The 23,791-nt window shown below is 42.3% G+C and overlaps 1 protein-coding gene across 13 annotated transcripts; it reads left to right on the top strand.

Annotated features, from left to right (window-relative positions):
- The first annotated feature begins 107 nt into the window (after positions 1-107).
- Positions 108-23,752, top strand: LOC108103676 (guanine nucleotide-releasing factor 2). Of its 13 annotated transcripts, XM_017209238.2 has the most exons (15): positions 13,902-15,252; positions 15,906-16,478; positions 16,541-16,731; positions 16,795-17,330; positions 17,397-17,557; positions 17,642-17,794; positions 18,155-18,802; positions 19,408-19,431; positions 20,286-20,397; positions 20,471-21,135; positions 21,247-21,415; positions 21,492-22,064; positions 22,139-22,264; positions 22,331-22,462; positions 22,542-23,752. In XM_017209238.2, the coding sequence occupies exons 1-15, from the start codon at positions 14,814-14,816 to the stop codon at positions 22,672-22,674; spliced, it is 4,635 nt and encodes a 1,544-aa protein (XP_017064727.1). In that variant the 5' UTR covers positions 13,902-14,813; the 3' UTR covers positions 22,675-23,752. The 13 variants fall into 13 exon arrangements, with proteins under 13 accessions (XP_017064734.1, XP_017064738.1, XP_017064729.1 ...); XM_017209245.2 differs by lacking the exon at positions 13,902-15,252 and adding an exon at positions 108-608 and having other exon boundaries at positions 17,397-17,794; XM_017209249.2 differs by lacking the exons at positions 13,902-15,252; positions 17,642-17,794 and adding an exon at positions 3,281-3,912 and having other exon boundaries at positions 19,276-19,431.
- Positions 23,753-23,791: the final 39 nt, after the last annotated feature.

The raw sequence follows: 23,791 nt of genomic DNA, 5'->3' as shown, positions 1-23,791 counted from the left end.
AAGCACAAATTGTTCTCATACCCCGGTAACTGTCCTTGCTAAGTATCGATAACGAAATCGATTTGCCTGCCGCCCCTAACACAATCGCCACAGTTTTTCGTCACTATTATTACGCACATTGTTTGGAACGGTTTTTCGATCGCACTGCACAACGGTCACACTGGCACAAGCCATCGCATTTTGTTGTTGTGTTGCGCGTTTAAAATTGTATTGTTATTTTTTGTATTTTCTTTTTTTTTTTGGCTCAAACGAAGCCGGCATAAAGTGCAGTGTGAATTTGATTTAGATCCGATTCAGTGAATATTTAACGCGGATCGAAAACATATATTTAGAAATATATATGTGGTTAGAGAGAGACGGGCGAAATATCAAATAAAAATACTGTACTGTGTGTGTGAGCAAATACTAATACTAATACAGCTGAGAACGAAAATGTGCGTGTGAGAGAGAAAGAGCATTTTGTGTTTTATTTTTTGTTTTTTCGGCTATGGCGAGCAAAAAAAACCGAATTTCTTTGCGGAAAAAGGAGAATGAAAATTGCCAAGAAGATAATCTGTGAATCCTGGCTAAAACACACGGGCTCATCATGAATATACTGCAGAAAATCGGTCAGTATTATATTCCCATTTCTCTCATTTTATGCGCTCTCTTTGCGACTCCTTGGCTTTTCCTTCCAATTTCCACAGTTTACCGTTCGTGCATTCGCCTCCATCGTTTACACACATTCCTCTTTCTCTTTCTGCTCCTCCATCTCCTTTTCCTCCACCTTCTCCTCCTGCGACGCCCCCGCCTTTTGTTGTTGTTGCTTTTGCTGCTGGAGCTGCTCGTTTTGGGAGCTGTCAACAAGTCTATTTTTAGACTTTTAGATGCTGCAGTTGCAGTTGCGCCTCTTTCAGAAGTGTTAAACATTGGAAGAAAAACTCTAGAAGCAAGGAGGCAAACATTTTCATTTTCATTTCCTCTTCCTATTTTCATTTACATTTTCACTTCCATATCCCGCACCCCCACCGCCGACTACCCCACTCTCTTTTCTCTAAAATTCCTCATAAATTCGGATGGTTCGGAACCTGGATAAAGGCTGTGTGTTTTTAATTGGAATTTATCCTATTGTCTTCATTTCATCTGTATAAATACAAAACATTTTGATTCCCAGCCTCTGTATGTCATTATTTGCTTAATTCCTGGAACTATCCGATTGCGTTTGACCTTTGTTTACTATTCCATCACTTATCCTTTGGAATTGTATTAAATTAAATTCATATTCTGGGAAAATGCACATAGACCAACGTTTTTTAGCTTTTGCCAATAGTTAAGTATGTAAATATGTACATACATACATATCTTTATTAAACTTTTTGATAAATTTATGGAAAATTTGCTTTTGTTGGTGCTATCCAGTGGATGTTCGTTTTACAAACTCATTGTTTATTTTTGGGGCTTGCAAAAAAGTAGGCAAACATTTAAAACATAGTTGGTAAATAAATTAGCATATTATTTTATTTGAAAACTTTGTTAGATAACGATGTTATAAAACTTTATTTGAAATTAAGTTCAATCTTTTCCCAGAAACTCTTCAGTTATTGTTTTTTTTTTAACTCTTTTGGTTAAAAGCCCGATTTCCACGAATTTACTGCCTGCTGACTATATTCGTGCACTTTCATTATTTCCGAACCGCAATTATTTTTCATCATTTTCACATAATAATTACGTTCTGGGAAAGGCTGCATTCGTTTGGTCCTTTGTTTGATTTACCTTTACCTAAAAATATCCTGTTGATTTCGGTTAATTGAATATAACTTTGGCTTCCAACGAAAATGCACTTTCGCCTAGCACCTGATTTTACTGGTGCTTTGTTTGATTAAACTTTATTATCTTGATTCCGCTAAAAGGAAGTCGAAACTAAAATTGATTTCCCGGAAAATGCATATTGACTGTAGCTTTGGTCTCCAGAAATTACAGCTTTCGCGATGGCTATTGTCTAACTTGGGATTATCCTGTTGATTCCATCAAGTGTAAGTTAATATGGACTCCAATTAATGTTGAGCAAACCGGTGAAAGTGCATATAAACGCCACCACCCATTACCATATTAATTAGTTCCCAGAACTAGTAATTCGCGCTGTCTAGGATCCATTTCTAATTTGAACTTTGTTTGCCTCACCATTATCCTGTTGATTCTAGTTCAATGCAGCAACAGTTCTTCGGCTTTAATTAATGAGCAGCACTCCGATTTCGAAGAAAACGCATTAAAACTTGTTGCTGTCTAGCGAATTTTTCTTCGAAAGGTTTTAAATTTCGGCATTGCTGAACTCCTGTATTCAAGTCTCTGTATGTTGAAGGTTGATTAACAGCAAATTATAATCTATCTTCAACATTATTTAAGCTTTTTTGTTTTGAATGGTCGTTTAAATTTGTTGTTAGGTAATATAATAACTAATATTAGCTACAATAAAAACAAAGAATCTTGCGAAGTACTTTCTGTTAGGAATTCATTGTTTTCGGTAGCTCTTTTGTTGACTTCGTTCCATGGACATGAGCACTAATTCCCATTTGGAAATCACAGAAAATGTTGGACAACGTCTGTCTTTCTTTGTGTGTTCAGTTCGTTCAGTCCGTGTTTACCTTTTTTTTAGCGAGTGCAAATTCTAAGAGTTGCCAGCAGCTGACTTGAATGTTTCCATACACCGCTGATAAGAGCCTTTTGACGATGATAACAGCCACTTATGTCACACTCGCGTGCATTCAAATAGGACATAGTTCACTGAAAACTGTCTTAGCTCTTTAACAGGATAAATAACCATAACTGGTTTAAACTGATTTAACTTCTTAAAATATGACACCTATACGATACAGATAACAGCTTATGATGAAATATGCTTAAAGTACCTGCAGATGGAAGTAACTATTAGAAGCAGACTAAGAATTGTAACTCTTATAAAGTTTTAAGTTATACATCATACGAGTGTATTACCCATATCTAATACCATTTAATATTGCTATTATCGTTATAAAATGCCCTAAAGAGCTGTTAAAACAGCAGGTGGGGCGGGGAAAGTAGCTAGACTGTCAGCTCTGGCGACGACTGCTCTGCCCAGTGGCCGCGCGATTAGATTGTAAAAGTTGTGCGCTCGCAGCTCATCGCTTTACCGCTCACCGCGCACCGCCTGCCGTCTGCCGCTCACCTCTCACCGCTTACCGCTCGCTGTATGTTCGGCGGTATGGTAGGTTGAATTGGTTTTTGTTGGGTTAGTTGGGTTGGGTTGGGTGGCTCAGCTCAGCTCGGTCGGTCGGTCAGCCGGAGTCAGTCGCACGCGAAATTTTCACAACAACGGTGCTCGTACGGAAATAGAAATATCGAGTCAAGTTAAATAAATGAAAATCTCGTGATTCGCATTCGCATTGCCCCCATAGCCAGACAACCCTTTACACATAGTGTGTGTGATATCATATAGGGGCGTTCCCCAAATTCGCATTTAGTTTCCGCTTTTTTTTTCGAGTGGTTGTTGTGTGATCGGTGATCGAAAAGCGATCAATGTGGCGCACAAATTGAGTTGGAGTCGTTGATGCGTTTGCTCCAATTCCCGCGCCCCAACCACATCACCTAAACAATAATACAAAAAGAAGAAAACAGGCCAGAGAAGCCCCTCTTTATAGAAGGAGAGGAGTGTGTTTGAAGTGTATTTCCCCATCGATTTCCGCTCGTCCACAAAAATGCGCGTTCTCAATACGGAGCTGCGCCTGCGCTTCAAAAATCGCAAACCGCGACCCTTTAATCGTGCTGCCAGTGCCGATGATGCGATGGATGTGGGAACGGGGATTGCGATCGAAACGGTTAATGGTGTAGGGGTGCGTGGGGGGGCCATGACGCCCTCAACGCCCCTTGATCAGCGCCTCAATGGAGCCACCAGTATGAGTACGTATCATGAATGAGTGAGCACTGGGAAAAAACTGGAACTCATTTTGTATTATTTGTAAAAAGAAAATGAATCGGAGGGATATTATAGTTATTTATATACCAGGATATCAGGATTTTAGTTATGAAAGATAATGATATTAGGAAACAAATGATATACAAACATATTTACTAAACTGAAAGTGCCATTAAAAACGTAATCTTTTTATAACCCATGACTAATGAATTTTATCCGCTTTGCCTGTCGAGCTGCGAATTTTTTTACTATCATGTAGTGGCTTGATTATGTTTACAGACAGTAAAATAAACTAAGGTGTCAACTGCAAGCTTACAAATATTGCAGAACTGTGAGCTTTGTTATCTGGTTTTACAAGTTGTTAGCTAAGGTTTTGAGTTGTAGTCTTAATCACAAGCTGACTTCATGGCTATAATTTGACTAGACATACTTACCTGATGTTAAAGGTAGTTTAACTCTTGCGAATTTCATGCATAAATGAATTCGTTTTGAGAGCGTCAATCCAAAGGTAACCCCCACAACTGGGTTAACAAACTAATTTATCATTTCCCTTATCACTGATACACCCAACATGATAAGTCTTCAAAGACAAAGTGCTTAGATAGATAAGTTTCAAGATCAAAGTCATGTATTTCGGGGCATGTTAAAATATCTTAACATACATATAGATTTATATGAATTTTGTGATTATTAATTTTCCGTGTGCAATTTTCCCCGCTAGCAGCAAGCAAAACAATTGCCAGTGGCTAGGTTGTAAGTTTTTCCGTTTCCAGTTTGCCAGTTGTTTTGAGTTTTCAGTTTTCCAGTTGAATGTGTAAATGGCCTTGAGCTCGGTAGAGAGACGGCTATAGATAGAGATAGCCGATGCGGAATGCCGATGTGGAATGCGATCGTTCGTCGAGATAATGGAATAATGGCCACGGACAAATCATCATCATTTTTATCATTTTCAGCTAGCTGCAATTGGCTCAAATTAGGCGAGCATAATCGCCCAAATTGATCAGAATCCGAGGCAGTTGTTGTTAGTGGCATTCTGTGCCCGCCCGGATCTGATCGAAGATGAATCAATTGCCAATAAATTGGGCAACTTGGAAGTTATTGAAACATATTACTTTCGAATAGGATTTTGAAACTGAAAGGGAAAATGAGAAGGAAAGTGATTCAGTTGGAGTTCATGATTCGATGTCTGGGAAACCCTTTAAATCTGAGTAATAATTACTCTATTAATAATTCTTGACTATTAATATATCTTCTATATATACTCTCTTTCTAATTCACGCTTAGTAACAATATGTAAATGATGTTTGGAAAACGAATTCTGTTTCGTAGTTTTATCAGATATGTAGGTGTGTTTGATTGATTAATGAGCTCTGGACAGGATGCTGGGTCATAAAATCGATATTACCCTAAATAATATGTATTATATTGTCTTTGTCGAGGTGGCTGTGCTGGTGCTGGTTGGATGTTCCTAACCCGATCGGATATCTCGCCCACCTTGTCAGTATCTAATCTAATCGCCCGGCTCCATGTCTGTGTCAACACATGTCCACATTGTTGGGATTGCCAGCATTTGAGATATACTATATATAAATATATCTGATATGAATGTAGTATATATATATATATATATTTGCCTACGACATTTTGGCATGCCGCAAACGCAAATGAAAACATTCTCCGAGTGGCGAGATGGAAATGTAAATGCAAATGTAAATGGGAATTTTGTATACATGAAAAGGGTTTTGTTTAATTGTTGTTGATTGAACAATTTCGTGTTGGCTTTCACTGCACTTTCTAACAGGGAGAAAGGGGGGAAGCTGCTGACAGGTCACCTGTTGCCGCAACTCGAATTTAGATAAATGAATACACAGCGAGAAAGTACCCACCCAGCGGGTTCTAGATTCTATTTGTTGTTAGTTTAATATGGGAATATGATTTAGTAGTAGCTTTGTTTTAGTAGTTACTATCATTAGTAATTACATTTAGAGAATCTCTTTAGTGCGACTGCTGGCTGGCTGTCACATGTTTATAAATAGCTACAGGAAAGAGTTGATTATTTCTGTACATCAGTGGTCGGTCACCATAAATCAATAATCAACAAGTGAAATTCTTTATGGCACTCATTAGCAGTGGAAAACGTATAAATAATATATATACGAGTAGTAAACCAAATACCATGGAAACTGACTTACTGACTTTCTGTTAAATGAAATTCAGCTTTTTAGTTGGAAATATTTTCAAGGATAAAAATAAAATCAAATAACAGCCATTTCCCCCTTTTTCTCGTTTTCATTTTTTTTTCTTTGAAAATGTACATGCACAGCGTTTGGCCAGGTTGAAAAGCGATTTCCAAAGAATAAACATTTTTCCGAGCGTTTGTTTGTCACATTCAGGCCAAACAAAGGCACACAAGTGTCGGGAATTGATGGCTTTGTGGCCGGGACACCAAACGGAAGCACGGCCAGTCCACAAAGCTAGTGCCAGGAATCGAGAATGGAGAGAATCCTGGTCAAAGGAGAGTTCCGATTCCGATTGTGATTGTGATTCTGATTCCGATTCCTGGGAATAATATGCGTCCGCTTGCGGCTGATAGGTGACATGCGATGCGAGTTGGCAGGTCACTAGCTATCGGGAATTGGCTCGCTTGGCTCGTTTTTAGCCTGCTGACCCTGACCTTCAAGGAAAATCCATGGTGGGCGTCTGTTCAGTTCAGTTTAGTTTAGTTCAGCTCAGTTCTGTTCTGTTTTTGTCCAATGGAAGGGCACCAAAAGCTCTTAATTGACCAAATGAGTGTCCGCCGACAGATGCCTTCATTTTATTACTTACATATAGTCTTTAGACTCGCCCGAGTTGAAAATTATTTAATTGAAATGAGCACCGATTAAGAGATAGCGGCAGAGTCAAAGGGAAAATGGCAATGGCAAGTGGCAAGTAGCAGTGTTTAAATATAAATATAGAATATGCCTGTGTGGTTACTCAACTAATGGCCACTTGTTTGAGTTTGGCAAATAAAGGTGGTATAGATCTAAAGAAGTATTGGTTTTCCATGCTCAACTATACAGTCTTGAGTCGTTAGAAGCAACTAAGATTGGTTAGTAGGTACAACTAACTAGGTAGCTATAGTTGGGGAAATAAATGGATCTTTGCCGCTCTTGTTTTTCTCGATTCGTTAACCCTTTGAACTCGCTAGAAATGCTTTCGAATTAACAATTCCCTTGGGGTCAAAGGAGATAAAGTTGGGAAAGTCATATCTTGGGATGTCTGAGTTATGGCCAGCATTTAATGGGTTTAATCTGTGAGTGTGTGTGGTCGGTTGTTTGGTTGCAAGAAGTGGGAAGAGGGTTTTCAGTGGCGGCGCCCGGGTGAAATCTTGACTGGGCATACCTGTGGTGGCCATTGTTGAATCTATGGTCACGTATGACATGGCGCTTTCCCGCTTTCCCTCTGCCAGCCCCCACAAATGTTTGTTTATGTCAACTCAAAGTTGCGGGGGCTTCTTTAAACTGCTTTGTGCTTTGTGCTTGCTTGGTGCTCTGTGCTCTCTGCTTTTCACTTACACAATTGCCATTCTGCACTTTTGCTTTCATATGGATTTCATTTCGTTTTCATATCGTCGTCAACGCCGCTCTATGTCATAATTGTTCACCTGGCTGGCCGACCGCCCTCCCAATCTTTCTGCCTGCCCCCTTCTCACGTGCCTTTCTTCTCGGGTGCGAAACTTTCATTCTTCCATCTGCTGCCTGCCTGGCTTTCTGTCTTGCTTTCTTGCTTTCTGGTTAAGAGTATCTGAAGCGTGTCTATTGGACAGTTACATTGTTGCAGTTGTTTGGAATTGTTTGCAGGCAATCCCCTCCCCTTCTTCTCGATTTTATTTTTATATCAACAACAACAACAACAGCTACAGCAGCAGCCCACCTGCTTGAATCGAATTGAAGATTTCATTCGGCGAACCATTCCGTTCGAAAGTGAAAGAGTTTTCATTGAGAATTGAGAAATCCAAATTAATTGGAGGGCATTCACCTCGCCCAGTCACTTTTATTTAACCGATTCCCTTTAGTTGATAATCAGATTTATTGAAGCGATTAATTTGCACAACTTTCGGTGGATAACAATCGTTATTTGTTTATCGGAATCGATTCATTGGCCACACAGAGGTAACTAGATATTATGCTAATACAAATGTGTTAGTTCACAGATAGCTTAAGTTTAATAGCAGTAACTACGCACTGTTAGGCCTCTCATATGTAGTCTTTGTAGTAGAGTAGAGGTTGAAACCCGAACACCCACACCACTCGAATACACTCACGCATAGCTGGGTTACACCAGGCGACATCGTCATCACTGTGGTCACCATTATATACCGTCATCGTCATCGTCATCGCTCTCAATTCTCCATAGGCTTCTCAGCTTCGCCTTGCTGTTGTTCGTTTCTCTGCTTATGGAGTAGGAATTCTAAAAACAAAACGAACCTCTTACACCCCCTTTACACAGGGAAAAAGAAGTCGTTTTCGAAAAATAAACAAACGTGTTTGGAAAGTTTAGAGTATCGGCTGGGCATTCTTATTCTTACATCAACAAGAAATCAGTTTGTATCGTTTCGGGAATGGGCAGTAAAATTTGTGTAAAAGGGGAAAAACCATAAGTAAAATAGGTCACGCACTCTGCTACAGGGCAAGAAAAATGTGTTTTCATAACTTCAAATACATTTTTTTTTGAAACGAAATACTTTTTTGATCTTTCAATTACAATTCTTAGTCAGTAAAGTTGTTTGTTAACTTAATTTATAGATTATACCAAGATTAATTGTATTTATACTACAAGATGGGTTGGGAATTCCTATTTATAGGGTTTGGTATTGAGAATGACTCAGAAGAAGTTGGGATCATTTGAATTTTGTACTTAATTTTGAACATTATTCACCATATAGCTTATCGCTTATGACTAATACTTTGAAATAATTTAGGATGAACAAGAATATTAAACAAAAATGCCCTTTAGTCTGAATTTGAGTCTTGATTAGAACAGAGCTTTTCGTCTCAGTGCTTCGAATTTGTAGTTTCGTTTTCGTTGAGAGTTTTTTTTTTTCTGTATTTCGGTTTTTTGTTGCTTGTTTTTTGTTTGTGCCATTCCCTAGTTGTTGTTGTTGTTGTCGCTGCTTTCTGGCTGCTTGTTTGCAGCGCATTATTAATTATGACGACGAGCTGTTCAAAAGTTATCTAACCGTTGCCGGGAACGGACCAGCGGACCTATTTACGACGACGCCAAAGAACCCCAAAAAATCGTCTAAGAAAAGTATTGAAACTCAAGTGGGTGTGTGCTTCTCGTTTTTGTTTTTTTTTGTTTTGCTGGGGGTTAAAAAGTTAAATAATACACGGCGGCTGAAAACTGGAAAATTAGCTACAAATAAGAAACAACAAAAACCACACAGAACAGAGAGTACAAAAAGGGCGCAGAGCGACAATTCTTGGGTGAGTAATCGACGGAGAGGAGAAGGCAGGCAAGTTATAAACACGATGATGTATAATTCAACAATTCAATGGCATTGTCGATGGGAATAATACTCATACGCGGGGGTGCCAATTGAGTTCTCGAGGCGTACGAAGCAAAAACAAATGCACATACTTGCCCGATGACAGCACCTGCGAGAAAGTGACGTCATCGTTGGGAGGGGGTGGTAGAAGGGCAAATGTTAAATTCTAAATGCTAAATGGTAAAAGGTAAAAGGCAAAGGAGTTCCCAACAGTTTCATTCTCACACCCAAAACATTGGACTACACAGGGAGAAAAATGTTATAAGAAATTTATGTTTCTAATGGATTCGTTTTTCTAGCAATACTTATGTCTAAAAACATACACTATTTTGGTAATAACATAATCGCACTGGAAACCAAAATTTTGTTAGAAATTTTAAAGACATTCATAAGGTTTTCTCGAATATTTCTCTCAGTGCACCGCCACATGCTGTCCACACGTGTAGGTGTATGGGTATTATGCGATGCATTTTACCGGCATGAAAACCTGTCGTCGTGATCACTCGATGACCCATGCTCATGCATAAATCAGAGACTGTCAAATGAAATGGAATCCACATGAGCCCTTAACAGACACACCTGATTGTCAGCTACACTGGAGGAAAAGTTGAAATGTTATGTATTAGTGGCTTAAAAACCGATCTTAAGATATAAAATTGCCATTTTTGAAAAACCTTCGTGGTGTGTCATAAACAAAAAGCTCTTGTGGTGTGAAATTTCAACGATTTGATCACCAAAATTGGGCATTTCGCATCTCTTTGTATGAATTAACATAGCACATGCTAAGTGTTAACAGCTGCAAACTTAACATGGCATTTAGCGGGATTTGCTGTTAGCCACAGCGGAGGCGAAGAAAATATGACTAATTTTCTTTAAGAAAATGAAAATATTAACTGATGACCAGCAGAAGCTGAAATAGCTGACTAATAGTTAAATAAAAACTAAAGTTTCATCCCTATTGGTATGACCCACAGTGTATGGATGGGTCATTGAGAGATTGCCTTAATGAGTGGTTAAATGACTGCTCCTAATTAATATGTAACTAACTGCCCAGACAGTAGGCAAAGTGCCTCTGTACGTTTCAGCTTCAATCGTTTAGTTTATTTTACAACTTGAGATTGTGTTTTCGTTGCTTTTAATGGCCAATTTGCATGAAAATTTGTCGTCGTTTGGCTTTTGTTTTTGTTTTGTTTTTTAACAGATTATGTCATTTAGTTGATTTTGATTGCTTAGCTCTCAATGTAGAGCAGATTTTCCATGGGGCACCCATGTGCGTGCGGGGCTACATTATGTACATATAGTATATGTATGCCGACATATGTTATGTGTTTATATGATGTTCAGGAACTATCGCGATCGCGATCGCGATCGCGGCAGTTAGAAAGCATAGCATTCCAAATTCCAAAAGGCGAAACACAAATTCCTCGACTCTTGTTTTATTTATTTGTTGTTTTCTGTGCTGTGTGTGTGTGTGTGTGTGTGCGCTCATTCAGTCGGCATTTCACATTTTGTGCGGTTTTTGGTTTTATTTTCGTTTTACATTTCGCGATTTCGTGGCTGCTCTCGCTAATAGGCTTACTCTCAGACGCTCCATCACCAAACTGGTTAAAGGTACACTACGAGAATAAGAGTTCTCTAATCTGAGTTATTTCTTATAAAAATGTAAGCCATTTCCTATCGGTTCTAAACATCATATTAGTCTACTAATCTAGCATGCACTCTTAAATTCAAGTTTCAAATTCGTGATCTAAGAGCTAGTTTTTAAGGCTTGACATTTATTTAGAGATCTTGATCTTGGCCAGATTTGGGATCCACCATCGCTTGTAGTGTCTGGCATTGAAATGTATAGATATTTGTTTTCACTGCATAATAACAATAACAGCAACATTGGAACTGGTCGGGAAATGAGAGGGGGAAGAGCAATCAAGAGGCGAAAGATTCACAAATATTGGTCAAGTTTGTTAGGCCCCCGAGGACTTTGCATACACGAGCCAACGCCATTATGATCACGATGATGATGATGATGATGCCTCTGAACGATCTTCATTATCGCCGTCTTCATCGGGTGTGCCAATTACCAATTTGGTGTCAACTCCTCCTTCTCCACCTCCTTGGCCCAATCTTCTCTAGTTTACTGCTTTATTTGACAGTTGCTTTAAATCCGCCTAGCCCAGTTTGCGGAACTTTGATACAGTGGAACATCGCTAGGATGAACTACCCTGCCTACTTGAATAATCCTGGATCAAAGATTAAATTCCTCTTATAAGGAAACTACTATCTAGGATAGACTATATAAATCTTAAGAGTTCTACTAAATCATATTTATCTTGGGCAATATCTACTGCCTTAGTTCTTTTGGTGTGTGCCTTATTATTTCTTTTTGTTTTTTTTTTGGCCAGAACCAGAACTGAAATCACCTCTTGATCGACTCCACTCGACTCGTCCAACCCGCTCGGTGGCTACAAACCCGCTGGGTCCGTTGCCTGATCCAATTTCCTAATCATGCAAAGTGGCTCTCGACTCGATATTACAGTCGCCTCCCAGTGATATCGGGTTTGGTTTTTGGTTTTCGGTTTTTGGGTCTCCGTCTCAGTCTCCGTCTGCTCTTTACATTTCCCCATTTCTGCGGTGTGCCAAATTAATTGGGTGAACGTGACTTCTAATGCTTGTAATGGAGTGGGTGGTGGTGGTGGTGGTGCTGGTAATAGGAATGCCCCGGGAAAAAGTGGGGCGGCTATAAGTAATGCCCCTTACCCACTGGGGCACTAGGTCAAAATTGGAAATGATATTTTTAATTGATTATTCTTGGAACTTTTAAGAACTGTGTGCTGGTTCTTTTTCGAATTTGGAGAACTCAAGTTTGCTAAGAATTTTCGCAATTTATGATGCCATTTTTCCTTGTAATAACTTTATTTTATTTTTTGGGTTTTCTTCTTGAAATTGAATTGTCATGAAACATTATACGATTTATGATAAACTTTTAGCACTCCCTTTTAGTGTTATCTTAAAATATGACAATGTTATTTGCAAATTAACAATAAACGCCCGAAAAATAAACTTCTATCGCTCAAAATCGGAAGAATTCCGGGCGGAAATTAAAAGGGATTGAACAAAGGCGTTTCTACGCCAATCGTAACTATCTTCCCAACTCGCTTAAAGTGTCATTAATGGGTAAACGAACTGCAATATTGATAAGAATGAGCCGTTGACCTTGATACTAGCACCCACCGGCCATTGTGTACTCTATATTAATGTTCTAGATTCATGATTTTCAGGATTGGGATTGACCTTAACCCAAGGTTTTAGTGTGGGGCTATAGTCCTTAACCTCAACTTAACCGGCGATGATGATTACATTTCATTTTACACCCTAACCCGATCCACTTGGGGTTTTCCCTGCTATTCATATATATTTCAGTTACTTGGGGATTTTTTTTTGTTTTTTGGTTTTTGGTTTTTGTTTTTATATGCTTTTGCTTTTGCTTGAGATATTTTTGTATGTATTTTGTTTTGTATTTACTTTTGGCGACGCCTTCGATTTTCGCCCATTTGCGCAGCAGCTAGTTCATTTCCAAGGCAAGTCACGAGCGGTACTTGCAAATTGAAGAAATCCGCCCAGAGTCGTCTCTTGGCCCCTTTACCGCCCCCCAATTACCTTCGCAGCCCCCTGCGGCTCTTGCGGCTCTTTCAGGTGCGCCAGCTGATTGATAATTGGAAGAGAGCTCTGTGAATGGAGAGCACCCTCCCAGGCGAAAGAGCCGCAAACCGCTGGCTGCACTGCAAGAAATGTTTATTAAATATTCAAACTGTCATTGAATCTATCTATAACTTTAATATCATTAAAAACTAACAACCAACTGGTCAGTCTTTGACCACATTTGAAATAGATGGTTTGGGAGTATTATATCACTGGCCAAACATCACATTAGTGTAGTGAATATGTAAGATTTTTGTTTGATAAATATTGGAGAGGTAGAAAGAGAGATGTGGTGAGAGCAGGAGAGATCAGGAGAGATGCCGAGAGGGCGATAGCCAGGTGGGCAAGTGCCATTTGGGGCTCTTTTTCCGTGGCGGCTCTCGTGTTGCTGCTGTGTTTGCTAATGTTGCTGGTGTTGTTGTTGCTGTTGCTGCTGCTATTGCTATTGCTATTGCTATATTGCTAATGTGTTGCCATTGCCGTTGGCCGGTTAGCGGGTCTCCAAGTCTCGGACACTCGCTTTGCCTGGTCTTTTGCTTTTGCCCGTTTGCGGATTTTCATAGTTCAGTGCGCTTTCCAGTCGACAACGACAACGCGAACGGACGACGACGACGACGCAAACGGCGACAGCTGACGACAGCAGCAGCAGCAACATCAGCATCAGCATCAGCATCACCCATCAGCAACAGAGCGGCGGCGGCAGCGTCTAAATATAATCATTTTTATTTGTGATTTATTTAATCAACATCTCACCCAGAGGCCAGCCAAGCCAAGAAAGATTGGCGACTGCGGGGGCGGCACTGTCGCACGAGATAGATGGAAAAATCAAAGAAAAGAGCGGCAAATTGCACTTGAAAGTGAAAGAAATTGCACAGAAAGTGCAACAAAGTGTTTTACTTATCGGTTATTGAATCAATCACACCCGTCAGGCATTACAAAGCCAAAAGTGCTGCTAGTGAATGGTGTAAAACGATTTGAAAATGTGAAGAAAAGGGAAAGAGGCTCTTTGAGGCAATAGAGCACTAAAAACAGGAAACTAAGGCTTAATGGCACTTAAAAAGTTAAATCATTGAATTTGATGGCTAATAATCATTAATCGGAAATTGCAACTCCCTAATCTAAATAGGATGTGTCGAAAGTTCAATCGTTTGAATGGAAAACGAAAGCCCAGAGGATGTATCAATCAATAATCGATTAAATTGCTTATCGGTTATCTTTAAACTCTGTGAAAGAAGTAGGGCAAAAGACTTTTAAAGTGAAATACTTAAATCAGTCTTCGCTTTAATACGCAAGCTACTATCTACTATTTGCTATCACAGCTTATCGCGAATATCGTTTTTATCAGTGACTGAAACTTCCTTGAAAATATTGCCAAAAAGCTGATCGAAAGTGAAATAATCAATGTAAAGCATGCCCATAAAATGATGTTGTAATCGGCAATCGCTGAAATCAACAATCTTATACAAAACTGACCGATGTTGCTGCTATCGCTTATCGGAATTTGGTGAAATCAGCGAGGCCAGTGTGTGTTGTGTTTGTGTTTGTGTTTGTGTTGTTGTGTGTATCGGCGCATTCGTTTTAGCCAAACATTTTAGTTACAACAAATTGTTATGCGTGTTGCTGCGGTCGTCGTTACTGTTGTTGCTGCCATTATGCAATATGCCGCAATTTGATGAATCTTTTTTGAGCGACTGTGCGCTAGCCGACCGCTGGCATTTCTATTCGTACACGGTCAAGCAGTTGCCACCGCATCCGAATCCAAATTCGAATCTGAAACTGAATCTGAATCCAAATAAAAATCATAGTGTTAGTAATGATGAGCATCAACATTATCGTCTTTGGAAGACCCAGCGGCAATCTTGGTCGCCGCGCGACACCAACAACAATAATCACAGTCCAAGTAGCAACAGCAGCAGCAACACCTGCACCGGCAACACGTTGCATAGCATAAAATTCCACAGACGTCGCAAATACAAAAAGCTGGCACGATTGGCGCTATCAACGCCAGCGATTCCACGGCAGATGGATGCGTTGGATATGGATAGGGAGTTCGATATGGAGATGGACACACCTGTGCCGCTTAAGAATGCGGTGTGCCGTAAGTGAAAGCTACTCGCCGGGGTTTTCGCTTGGTGGGTGGTTGTGCTCTTCGGTTTTTGGCTTTTACTGATCAGTGATCAGCAACCCAACCGCTGGGGCACTTTAAACGTTCCGAAATTAAAGTGGTTTGGCTCGCATGAACGATTCCCGAAATGGGAATGCTAGGAATTTCTATAACATGTGTGTTTTGTAATTATTCCAATTTACGAGTATGTGCTGTACTCTTTAAACGTGGAGTAAGAAGTCAAAAACCTTCTTTTTTTAAAAGGGAAAGCTTTGCCTGTTTATTTTTGTTTAATTACAGTCTTTAAAGAATAAGTTTACAAGGTATCATCTTAATTTAATTTATTCAGTTAGGTTCCAAATTAGGTAGTAGGCTGCCTTATATTGCAGAAGATTGTGGTTTATGGATGTGGCAACTTTTGAGTTTCGATTTGGCATTCAAGAATCCTGCTTAAACAGGAAAGAATTCATTTTTGCATATGGTTTGGCAAATCATGATGGTCACGATGTTATTTACTTTACTTTCTGAAAGTGACCCATGTTTTCTCCCAGGATACCTTCGAATTTATGACCTCTATCCTCTGCCAATCCCTGTCCCTCAAATATAACATTACTTGCTGTAACTTTTTTCTTGCTTTTACCTTACAGACGGCAGCATCAGTTCTCCATCCACGCCTGGGACCTGTTCCAGTGGCATCGGAGTGGGCGGTGGCGGTTGCAGCAGCAGCAGCAACAACAGCATCAACAGCGGCGGCTATTCGACCGCCTGCACCCCGCCACCAGCCACAAACCACTCGCATCACTCGCAGCACCAGCAGGGTACGCCTGGAGGATCTAGTCGAGTCGGAGGAGCAAGTGGTGTGCCACCGGCACCACCCACCACCGGATCGTCGGGCCACAAGAACAGTTTAAAGGGCACCAAATTAGCGCGCCGGGCACGTTCCTTCAAGGACGATCTCATCGAGAAGATCTCCCTGATGCGGACTACAAACAATACGCTGGGTCGCTCCCATTCGCCGCACAGTCCGCGCACCAAGCACGGCTCGAAGGCACCGCCCACCACCGAGGAGGTACAGCGGTCCACCCAAACATTGGAGACGCACGTCAAGGACATCTCGAATGCCCTGAAGCATTTCCGAGATGTTATACTCAAGAAGAAGCTGGAGGTGTTGCCGGGTAACGGCACGGTTATTCTGGAAACCATAGCCAGCATGTACTCCGGTGAGTACGGTACTTTATAGCGGATATCCATCTCTGACTGACCACCATTCTTTTAACCACAGTGATCCAGACATACACCCTGAACGAAAACAGTGCCATTATGAGCTATGCCACGCAGCAGGTTTACCAAAGCCTGGGCAAGCTCATCAAGCTCTGCGATGAGGTGATGCTCTCCGAGGAGAGCGACGAGTGCGCCTCCTTGAGTAATGAGAATGTCCGTGAAGTGATCGATCTTCTAGAGGATGCAGTGCGGGTAAGACGAGCTGTTGTCTCTTCTACGGTGTAATCATATCACTAAAACGATAATCTCCAACAGAATCTCGTTACGCTGGCGCAGGGAAAACTGAAGGAGCAGGATCAGTGCGCCTTTCGCTATAGTGGATCTGGCTTGGGCGGCATTGGGGCTGCGGCGGAAATTATGGGAGCTGTTACCGCATCACCGGGAGTCACCAGTGTTCCTGGTAGTACCATCATGCGTGTCACAGATGAGTCATTTGCCCAGCGCACCTCGTTGCCGGATATAGCACTCACGCCCAAAGAACGCGACATCCTGGAGCAGCACAATGTGAACCCAATGCGCGGCTCTCACAGCACCGAAAGCATCCTGCGCGACACGAGTCCACCGCCAAAGCCACCGCTGCCCAATCGGGCCAGTAATCCGCCACCTTTGCCCCCAAAGCGACGCAGCCAGCCGGGGGCTCCTTCCAGTGCTGTGGGAGTGTGCTCTTCCTCTTCAACATCCACCTCCAATCAGGCCAGTCCGCTACCCTACGCCCAGTCTCATAATATCAGCCTAAACTCCGACTTGGATTGCAGTTCCAATATCTCGCTGATGAATTATGGCGTGGATCGGTGAGCGGGAGTGTAAATTGAGCATCCATTCCAGCAATATCTAATAAGTATCGTCTTTATCAACAGCCTATCCGTGCGTTCACGGTCACCGGACGAAAATAGTCAATGCTCCTTCGATTCGGCGTTGAATCACTCGCGGGAGGAGGAGGATCAGCATCAGCAGCAGAGGCAGTTTCCAAAGATGGCGGCAATGATGGACGAGGACATGGACAAGCTTGTCAGCTACAGTGAGTATTGTCGCAACGCTCCGCCGAACCCCTCACTCTGCTCAACTCAAGTGGTGGCCCCCCCAATCAACGAATCCCGTACAGAACCCACCATGGAGGAGAAAAGTCAGTCATCGCTTCCGGTTGGTGCTGGTGGTAGTGTTGGTGCTAGTGGAACTGGAGGAGCAGCCGAAGGTGGAGCTGCTGCAGCGTCTAGTGGCGGGGAAACTAACAGCAATCGCCACTCAAACGAATCGGGTACCCAGAACATCTATAATCGTAGTTACAGTCCCGCTTAATAGATTTATATATATATATATAAATCGTATATTCCCTTGCCCTTCCCGACTTTCGTTACTCCTTTTTTGATCTCATGGCTTAATTTTAGTTTTTAAAGTATACGCATTATATTAAAGCTTTTCCATTTCCCATTAGGCTTTTCCTGTATATATTTTTAAGCACATATCGTTTAAGGCTGTAAATAGTTTGGCTTGATTCCCCCACCTTTCCTTTTTCCTTTCCACTGCTTTTCTCCTGTATATTGTTTAATTTCCGCTTGGTTTTGGCATTCTGTTCCCCATTTATGGACTATTTTTAACCATCTCCTTCCATCGGCAGGTTTCGTTTCGATGCGCGAGTTCCGCACCTCCACGCAGACGACGGACTACAGTGTTCAGTCCTCCACGAAGTCCTCCAGCAGCAACTCGGAGATTGCGTTTAGCATCAGTGAGTCGACGGCGGTCGGGAGTAGCAGCGAGTACCAGCAGATTAGCCAGTCGGTGTCGCATAGCCAGCGGCAAATCTCGTCGAGCAGCAGCAGCTGCACCACTACCACCACTAGCAGCAGCACCACCACCGGCTATGGCAGCAGCAGCACCAGCGAACTGGAGCACCAGACGACAACGTCGGTCGTTTCCGGTGCTCTGGGATCGTCGCCAGAACTTGCACCCGCTTTGCCGCCCAAGAGTATCCAACGGAGCAGCCTAACCCGCCATGAGTCGCCCGCAGGCGATGAGCCGGACGAGGCCTCCTCCGGCTGTGCCAGCCACCGCAGTAGCCAGTCAGAGGTGGCCGAGTTGCGCCAGCAGTCCCCGCATCATCACCTCCATCATCCGCACACCTGCTCCGCCGGGCAGCTGCAGCAGTGGCACCCGAAGCACCATAGCCTGATTGAGGGGCGTCTGGCGGGAAGTGGCAGTTGCAGTGCGTTTGATCAGCGCCACTTGGACCAGGAGCCACCGCCGCTGCCGATAAAAAAGAAGCACAGTAAGTCGGTTTGCCCACGATGCACACGTTATTTACATCGATTTCCCTATTTTTCTTTTTATATTTTTCGCGTTTCCTTTTGGTTTGGTTCTGCATCTCGTACCGTGTGTGTGTGCGTGTGTGTTTCGTTGTGTATTTTATTTAATTAATCATTTTTGGTATTATTTTAAAACCGCCTAGGCCAGGCCGTGCGGTAAGTTAGTGGGTGTTCGTTGAGCGCATTTCAAGGGTTTTTCCTTATCACAGTCCTATTTTTGCTATCCATCCATTACATCAGATCCATCGAATAGTATCGAATATAAGTCCATCGTTAAAACCCAGACAAAATCAGACGATCAGACACCACCACCACAATAATCAGACCTCCAATCAGCCAATCATCACCTTTTATTAGTAGCCAGGCAGGCAGGCAGGCAGCCAGCCCAGTTAGTTAATTAGTTAGTTCGTGTGCGAGATTTGTTTGTTTCTTTAAGAACGTTTTATTTATAGCACATACCACCCGCATTATCGCAAACCCCTTAGAAATGCTGGCGACAAGAAAGTTTGCCAAATTGTTGTACGCAAGAGTCTAACCCATCTAAATTATCGTTCCAACCAACATCTAGTGTTTCAAAGTGTGGCCTTTTCGGGTAAGTCTGTGTGTGTTACTAGAGGACCAACACGAAACAAAAACACTAAGCCAACTTTTGCTGCCAAATGCCAAACAAAAACAGAAACAAAATCACAAAAAAAACAAAAAACAAAAAACAAACTTTTTCGGCGCCCTTGGCGGGGCTCGCAATGCTCTTTTCGATTTTGAATGCCACTCTTCTTGGTTTAATGTTAGTTTTGTTTTCCAAAAACTACTATGAGATACTCTTCACCCTTATTTAGTTAACGATAATATCTTTCCAAAACTCTGTATTACTGCTTACCAAAACAGATACCAAGAGAAGATTTTAACTCCGTACTGATTTAAATTGTATTTGTTATCCTCTATCAAAAGCACAGTTCTGAATCATTTTTGGAAAGAGCATTCCGAGTTCGCTTTAGGCAATTCGCTCTGCTGTTAATTTTGCTGCTGCGCCGCTTCAGTTTTTACTTGGCGACCGAGCAGCCAAGCCACCTGTTTGCAGTTTCAGTTTAAAAGCCCTAGTCCTAGTCCTAGATTTAGTTACAGTTCTCTGGCTTCCGTTTCGCTCCGCCTAACCCACTGTGCCCTCCGCCCTGTCCAAAACTCTGTCCCAAACCTGCCCGAAATCCGCTCTATATATCCCGCTGTGTGTTGTTATCCGTTCCTGTTCCTGTGTTACTTGTTGTTGTGATGCGATACCTGTAGACCTCCCTCCTGGTAAACAGATGTGACCTTCGAGGCAAATTTATAACACACTTATGTATGTGTGAGGGTCCAAGGATCGATCTATCGGCTTAGTTTTGGTTACTGTTCGCCGTCTTTTGTGAAAATTGCTAATCATTTTCCCCTTTCCCCGTACTGCTCACACAGTTCTGGCCTACATGGAGATCTGCTCGGCGTCCACGCGACCCGCTGAGCAACACCGCCACACGATGTGCACCTACAACATCAGTAGCAACATCTCGCACAGCCAGACTATGAAGTGAGTAAAGTTGTATCTAGCATATACGTTCTTCATCACCATATTAATCTGAACTCTCTCGATACCATTTTAGCATAATGCCCATGAGCAAGGAGCTGTCGCCAGAGCAAGAGATTCCTCCGGCCCTACCGCCAAAGAACTACAAGCAGCGAAAGGCGGTAAGCATGGGATCATCGCCCTCGCTACAGCCCATAATTTTAACGACACCACCGGCAAGTCCGAAGCCAATGTTGGGCGAGAATGGATCAACAGGCAGGCCGGACAGCCGGATGGCCACCGTTTGCGAGGAGCTAAACGATGGTTTGACCAGCGAAGACGCAATGCCAGAGCCTCGTTCACCTGTGCTGGACAGTAATGAGAATGTGAGCGCCGTCGACGATGGCCAGACCTTCTACTGTCACTCGCATCAGCTGCCCGGCGAGGTGAACGTGTGCGAGGGCATGAATAATGCTGGTCAGCCAATCAGCACGCCCCAAGTGCTCGAAGAGCAGGCAGAGCAAACGGAAGAGTCACGGCCAGGAGTCACTACTGAAGAGGTTTCCGTTAAGCCACAAAATGAAAACGGGGAGGAAGATGAGACGGAGCAAGATGAGATGCTGATCAACATGCTGGAGGAGGTCAACATCACACGGTACCTGATACTCAAGAAGAGGGAGGAGGATGGGCCCGAGGTTAAGGGCGGCTACATCGACGCCCTCATCGTGCACGCCAGCCGTGTCCAGAAGGTCGCCGACAATGGTAGGCACTCGCAGCGCAAAGCAAAGCAGCACATACATACCAAATCCCATTCGCATGGTCATTTACCCAAAACCTCTGTTGTCTCTGTCCATTTCCATTCCGTTCGTGCAGCATTCTGCGAGGCCTTCATCACCACTTTTCGCACCTTCATCCAGCCAATCGACGTCATCGAGAAGCTGACCCATCGCTACACATACTTCTTCTGTCAAGTGCAGGACAACAAACAGAAGGCCGCCAAGGAGACCTTTGCGCTGCTCGTCCGAGTCGTCAACGATCTAACGTGAGTTTTTAGTTTTCTGCTGTTTGTCTTGGGGCTTAGACACTAGACCTACTAATCTTAAACAATCATCACCCAGGTCGACGGATCTCACCAGTCAGTTGCTGAGCCTGCTGGTGGAGTTTGTCTATCAGTTGGTGTGCTCAGGCGAACTCTACATGGCCAAGTTGCTGCGCAACAAGTTCGTGGAGAAGGTGACGCTGTACAAGGAGCCCAAGGTGTACGGCTTTATTGGGTCGGAGTTGGGCGGAACCGGTGGTGCCGCCGGAACGGGAATAACCGGCAGCGGTGGGTGCAGTACAGCTGGCGGAGGAGGCAACCAGCTTAGTCTCCTGGACCTGAAATCACTAGAGATCGCTGAGCAGATGACGCTACTGGATGCTGAGTTGTTCACCAAGATTGAGATACCCGAAGTATTACTATTTGCCAAAGATCAGTGCGAGGAGAAGTCGCCCAACCTAAATAAGTTCACCGAGCACTTCAACAAGATGTCCTATTGGGCGCGCTCCAAGATCCTGCGGCTGCCTGATGCCAGGGAGCGGGAGAAGCATGTAAACAAGTTCATCAAGATCATGAAGCACCTGCGCAAGATGAACAACTACAACTCTTACTTGGCTTTATTGTCAGCCCTTGACTCAGGTCCTATAAGAAGGTGGGTGCTCTAAGACGGAAGGTGATCCAGCTTCACTCATAACCTATAATATATGTCTTTGATTTGTTTGACAGATTGGAGTGGCAAAGGGGCATCACCGAGGAGGTGCGTTCCTTCTGCGCCCTTATTGATTCCAGCTCCAGTTTTCGCGCCTATCGCCAGGCCCTGGCTGAAACTAATCCGCCCTGCATACCCTATATGTAAGGATGCTGATCTCGATATGAAATCCAAACTAACCATAGCTAATGATATCCATTTGCTTTTAGTGGTCTCATTTTGCAGGATCTGACTTTTGTGCATGTGGGCAACCAGGACTACTTGTCCAAGGGCGTTATAAACTTCTCTAAGCGCTGGCAGCAGTACAACATTATTGACAACATGAAACGTTTTAAGAAATGGTAAGCGATCTATTTTATACGAACCCTTTTTCAGGATGCTTTTTCACATGTTTAAATTTAATCAATTTCCCTGGTAAAGTGCCTATCCATTTCGACGCAACGAGCGGATTATACGCTTCTTTGATAACTTCAAGGACTTTATGGGCGAGGAGGAGATGTGGCAGATATCCGAGAGGATCAAGCCGCGAGGCCGCCGCCCCGTTAACTATTAGTCTTCAAGCAGCAACAGCAAAACACCAATATTATATATTACAAAAGAATATATATATATATATATACGACTATATATTAATTTAATAGTGCAAAAGGTTGCCACGTCTTGGAGAAGCATCATCAGGAGCAGCCGAAAACTATTATAATGGGTCTGAGCAATAATGTTCGCTATTCTCTGTCTATATATATATATATATATAGATACATATATATATATACAATTATACAAGATATCTAGCTATAGTTACCAGCCGATGCCGGATCAGTAATACATATATACTTACTTAAGGTATAGCGATTCGGAGACGGATACACGTAGCCGCGTACAAATAACGAGCCGATCTGTAGTCTAACTATTAAGCTCTTTGATGTTTGGGTTTTGGCCCCAGCCTCAGCTAACTCCCCACCAATAATCGAGTCCCTATCTACAAGTCCCCGAATTTTCGTCGGACTTATGCCAGCACTAGAACACCAAACTTACGAACCACCAGATATAACTAAAACCAATCAAGAAATCAGAAATCAGCAACTTTTCGCTTTTGTTTTGAGATCTCTTTACACAAGAACACAACGAATTTTTTTAAACAAGCTACGTGAACGTAGAGGCCAACCGACAAACTATATCCGATGATATATATAGCGATATCTCGGACTATGAATCGATGCAATCCAATCCAACAAAGCAACCAAGCACAAAGCGCGTTTTATGCAATTCCCTCAAAACAACCAATATTAAATATCCTTGTGTGTTAGAAATTATTGAAAATCCAACTTCAGATTGAAATCGGAATCAGTATCAGTCGATATCGAAATCGAAGACGATTTTCAGAGTGCAGACAAACATAAGCGGTGTCGATCAAATCAATCAATCAAATCAATCAAAAATTCATTTCGCGACTCAATTAATCGAAGCAACTTTTAAAGTTATAAAAGAAAAGAAAGTAAAAGAAAGAAAAAACAAATACCCCATGGGAGATTACCTAAATTCAATTTGCTTTTAAATGTACGACTAACATTAAAAATATTTATGGGCATGTAATAATAGTTATAAATAAAGCTTTTGACTCCTCCTTTCGATTCTGCAAGGAATAAATTTATTGATATTGCGTGTAAAAA

Source organism: Drosophila eugracilis, unplaced genomic scaffold (assembly GCF_018153835.1).
Source record: "Drosophila eugracilis isolate 14026-0451.02 unplaced genomic scaffold, ASM1815383v1 contig_2167, whole genome shotgun sequence".
Taxonomy (NCBI): domain Eukaryota; kingdom Metazoa; phylum Arthropoda; class Insecta; order Diptera; family Drosophilidae; genus Drosophila; species Drosophila eugracilis.
This window is presented reverse-complemented; position numbering and strand designations above follow the sequence as displayed.

Excerpts from the sequence above, each read along its gene's own strand:
- LOC108103676 (XM_017209236.2), top strand. The coding sequence starts at position 14,814 with ATGCCGCAATTTGATGAATCTTTTTTGAGCGACTGTGCGCTAGCCGAC. Across the intron at positions 16,732-16,794 it reads TTCTAGAGGATGCAGTGCGG|AATCTCGTTACGCTGGCGCA; the intron begins GTAAGACGAGCT and ends AATCTCCAACAG. Across the intron at positions 22,065-22,138 it reads GACTCAGGTCCTATAAGAAG|ATTGGAGTGGCAAAGGGGCA; the intron begins GTGGGTGCTCTA and ends TTTGTTTGACAG.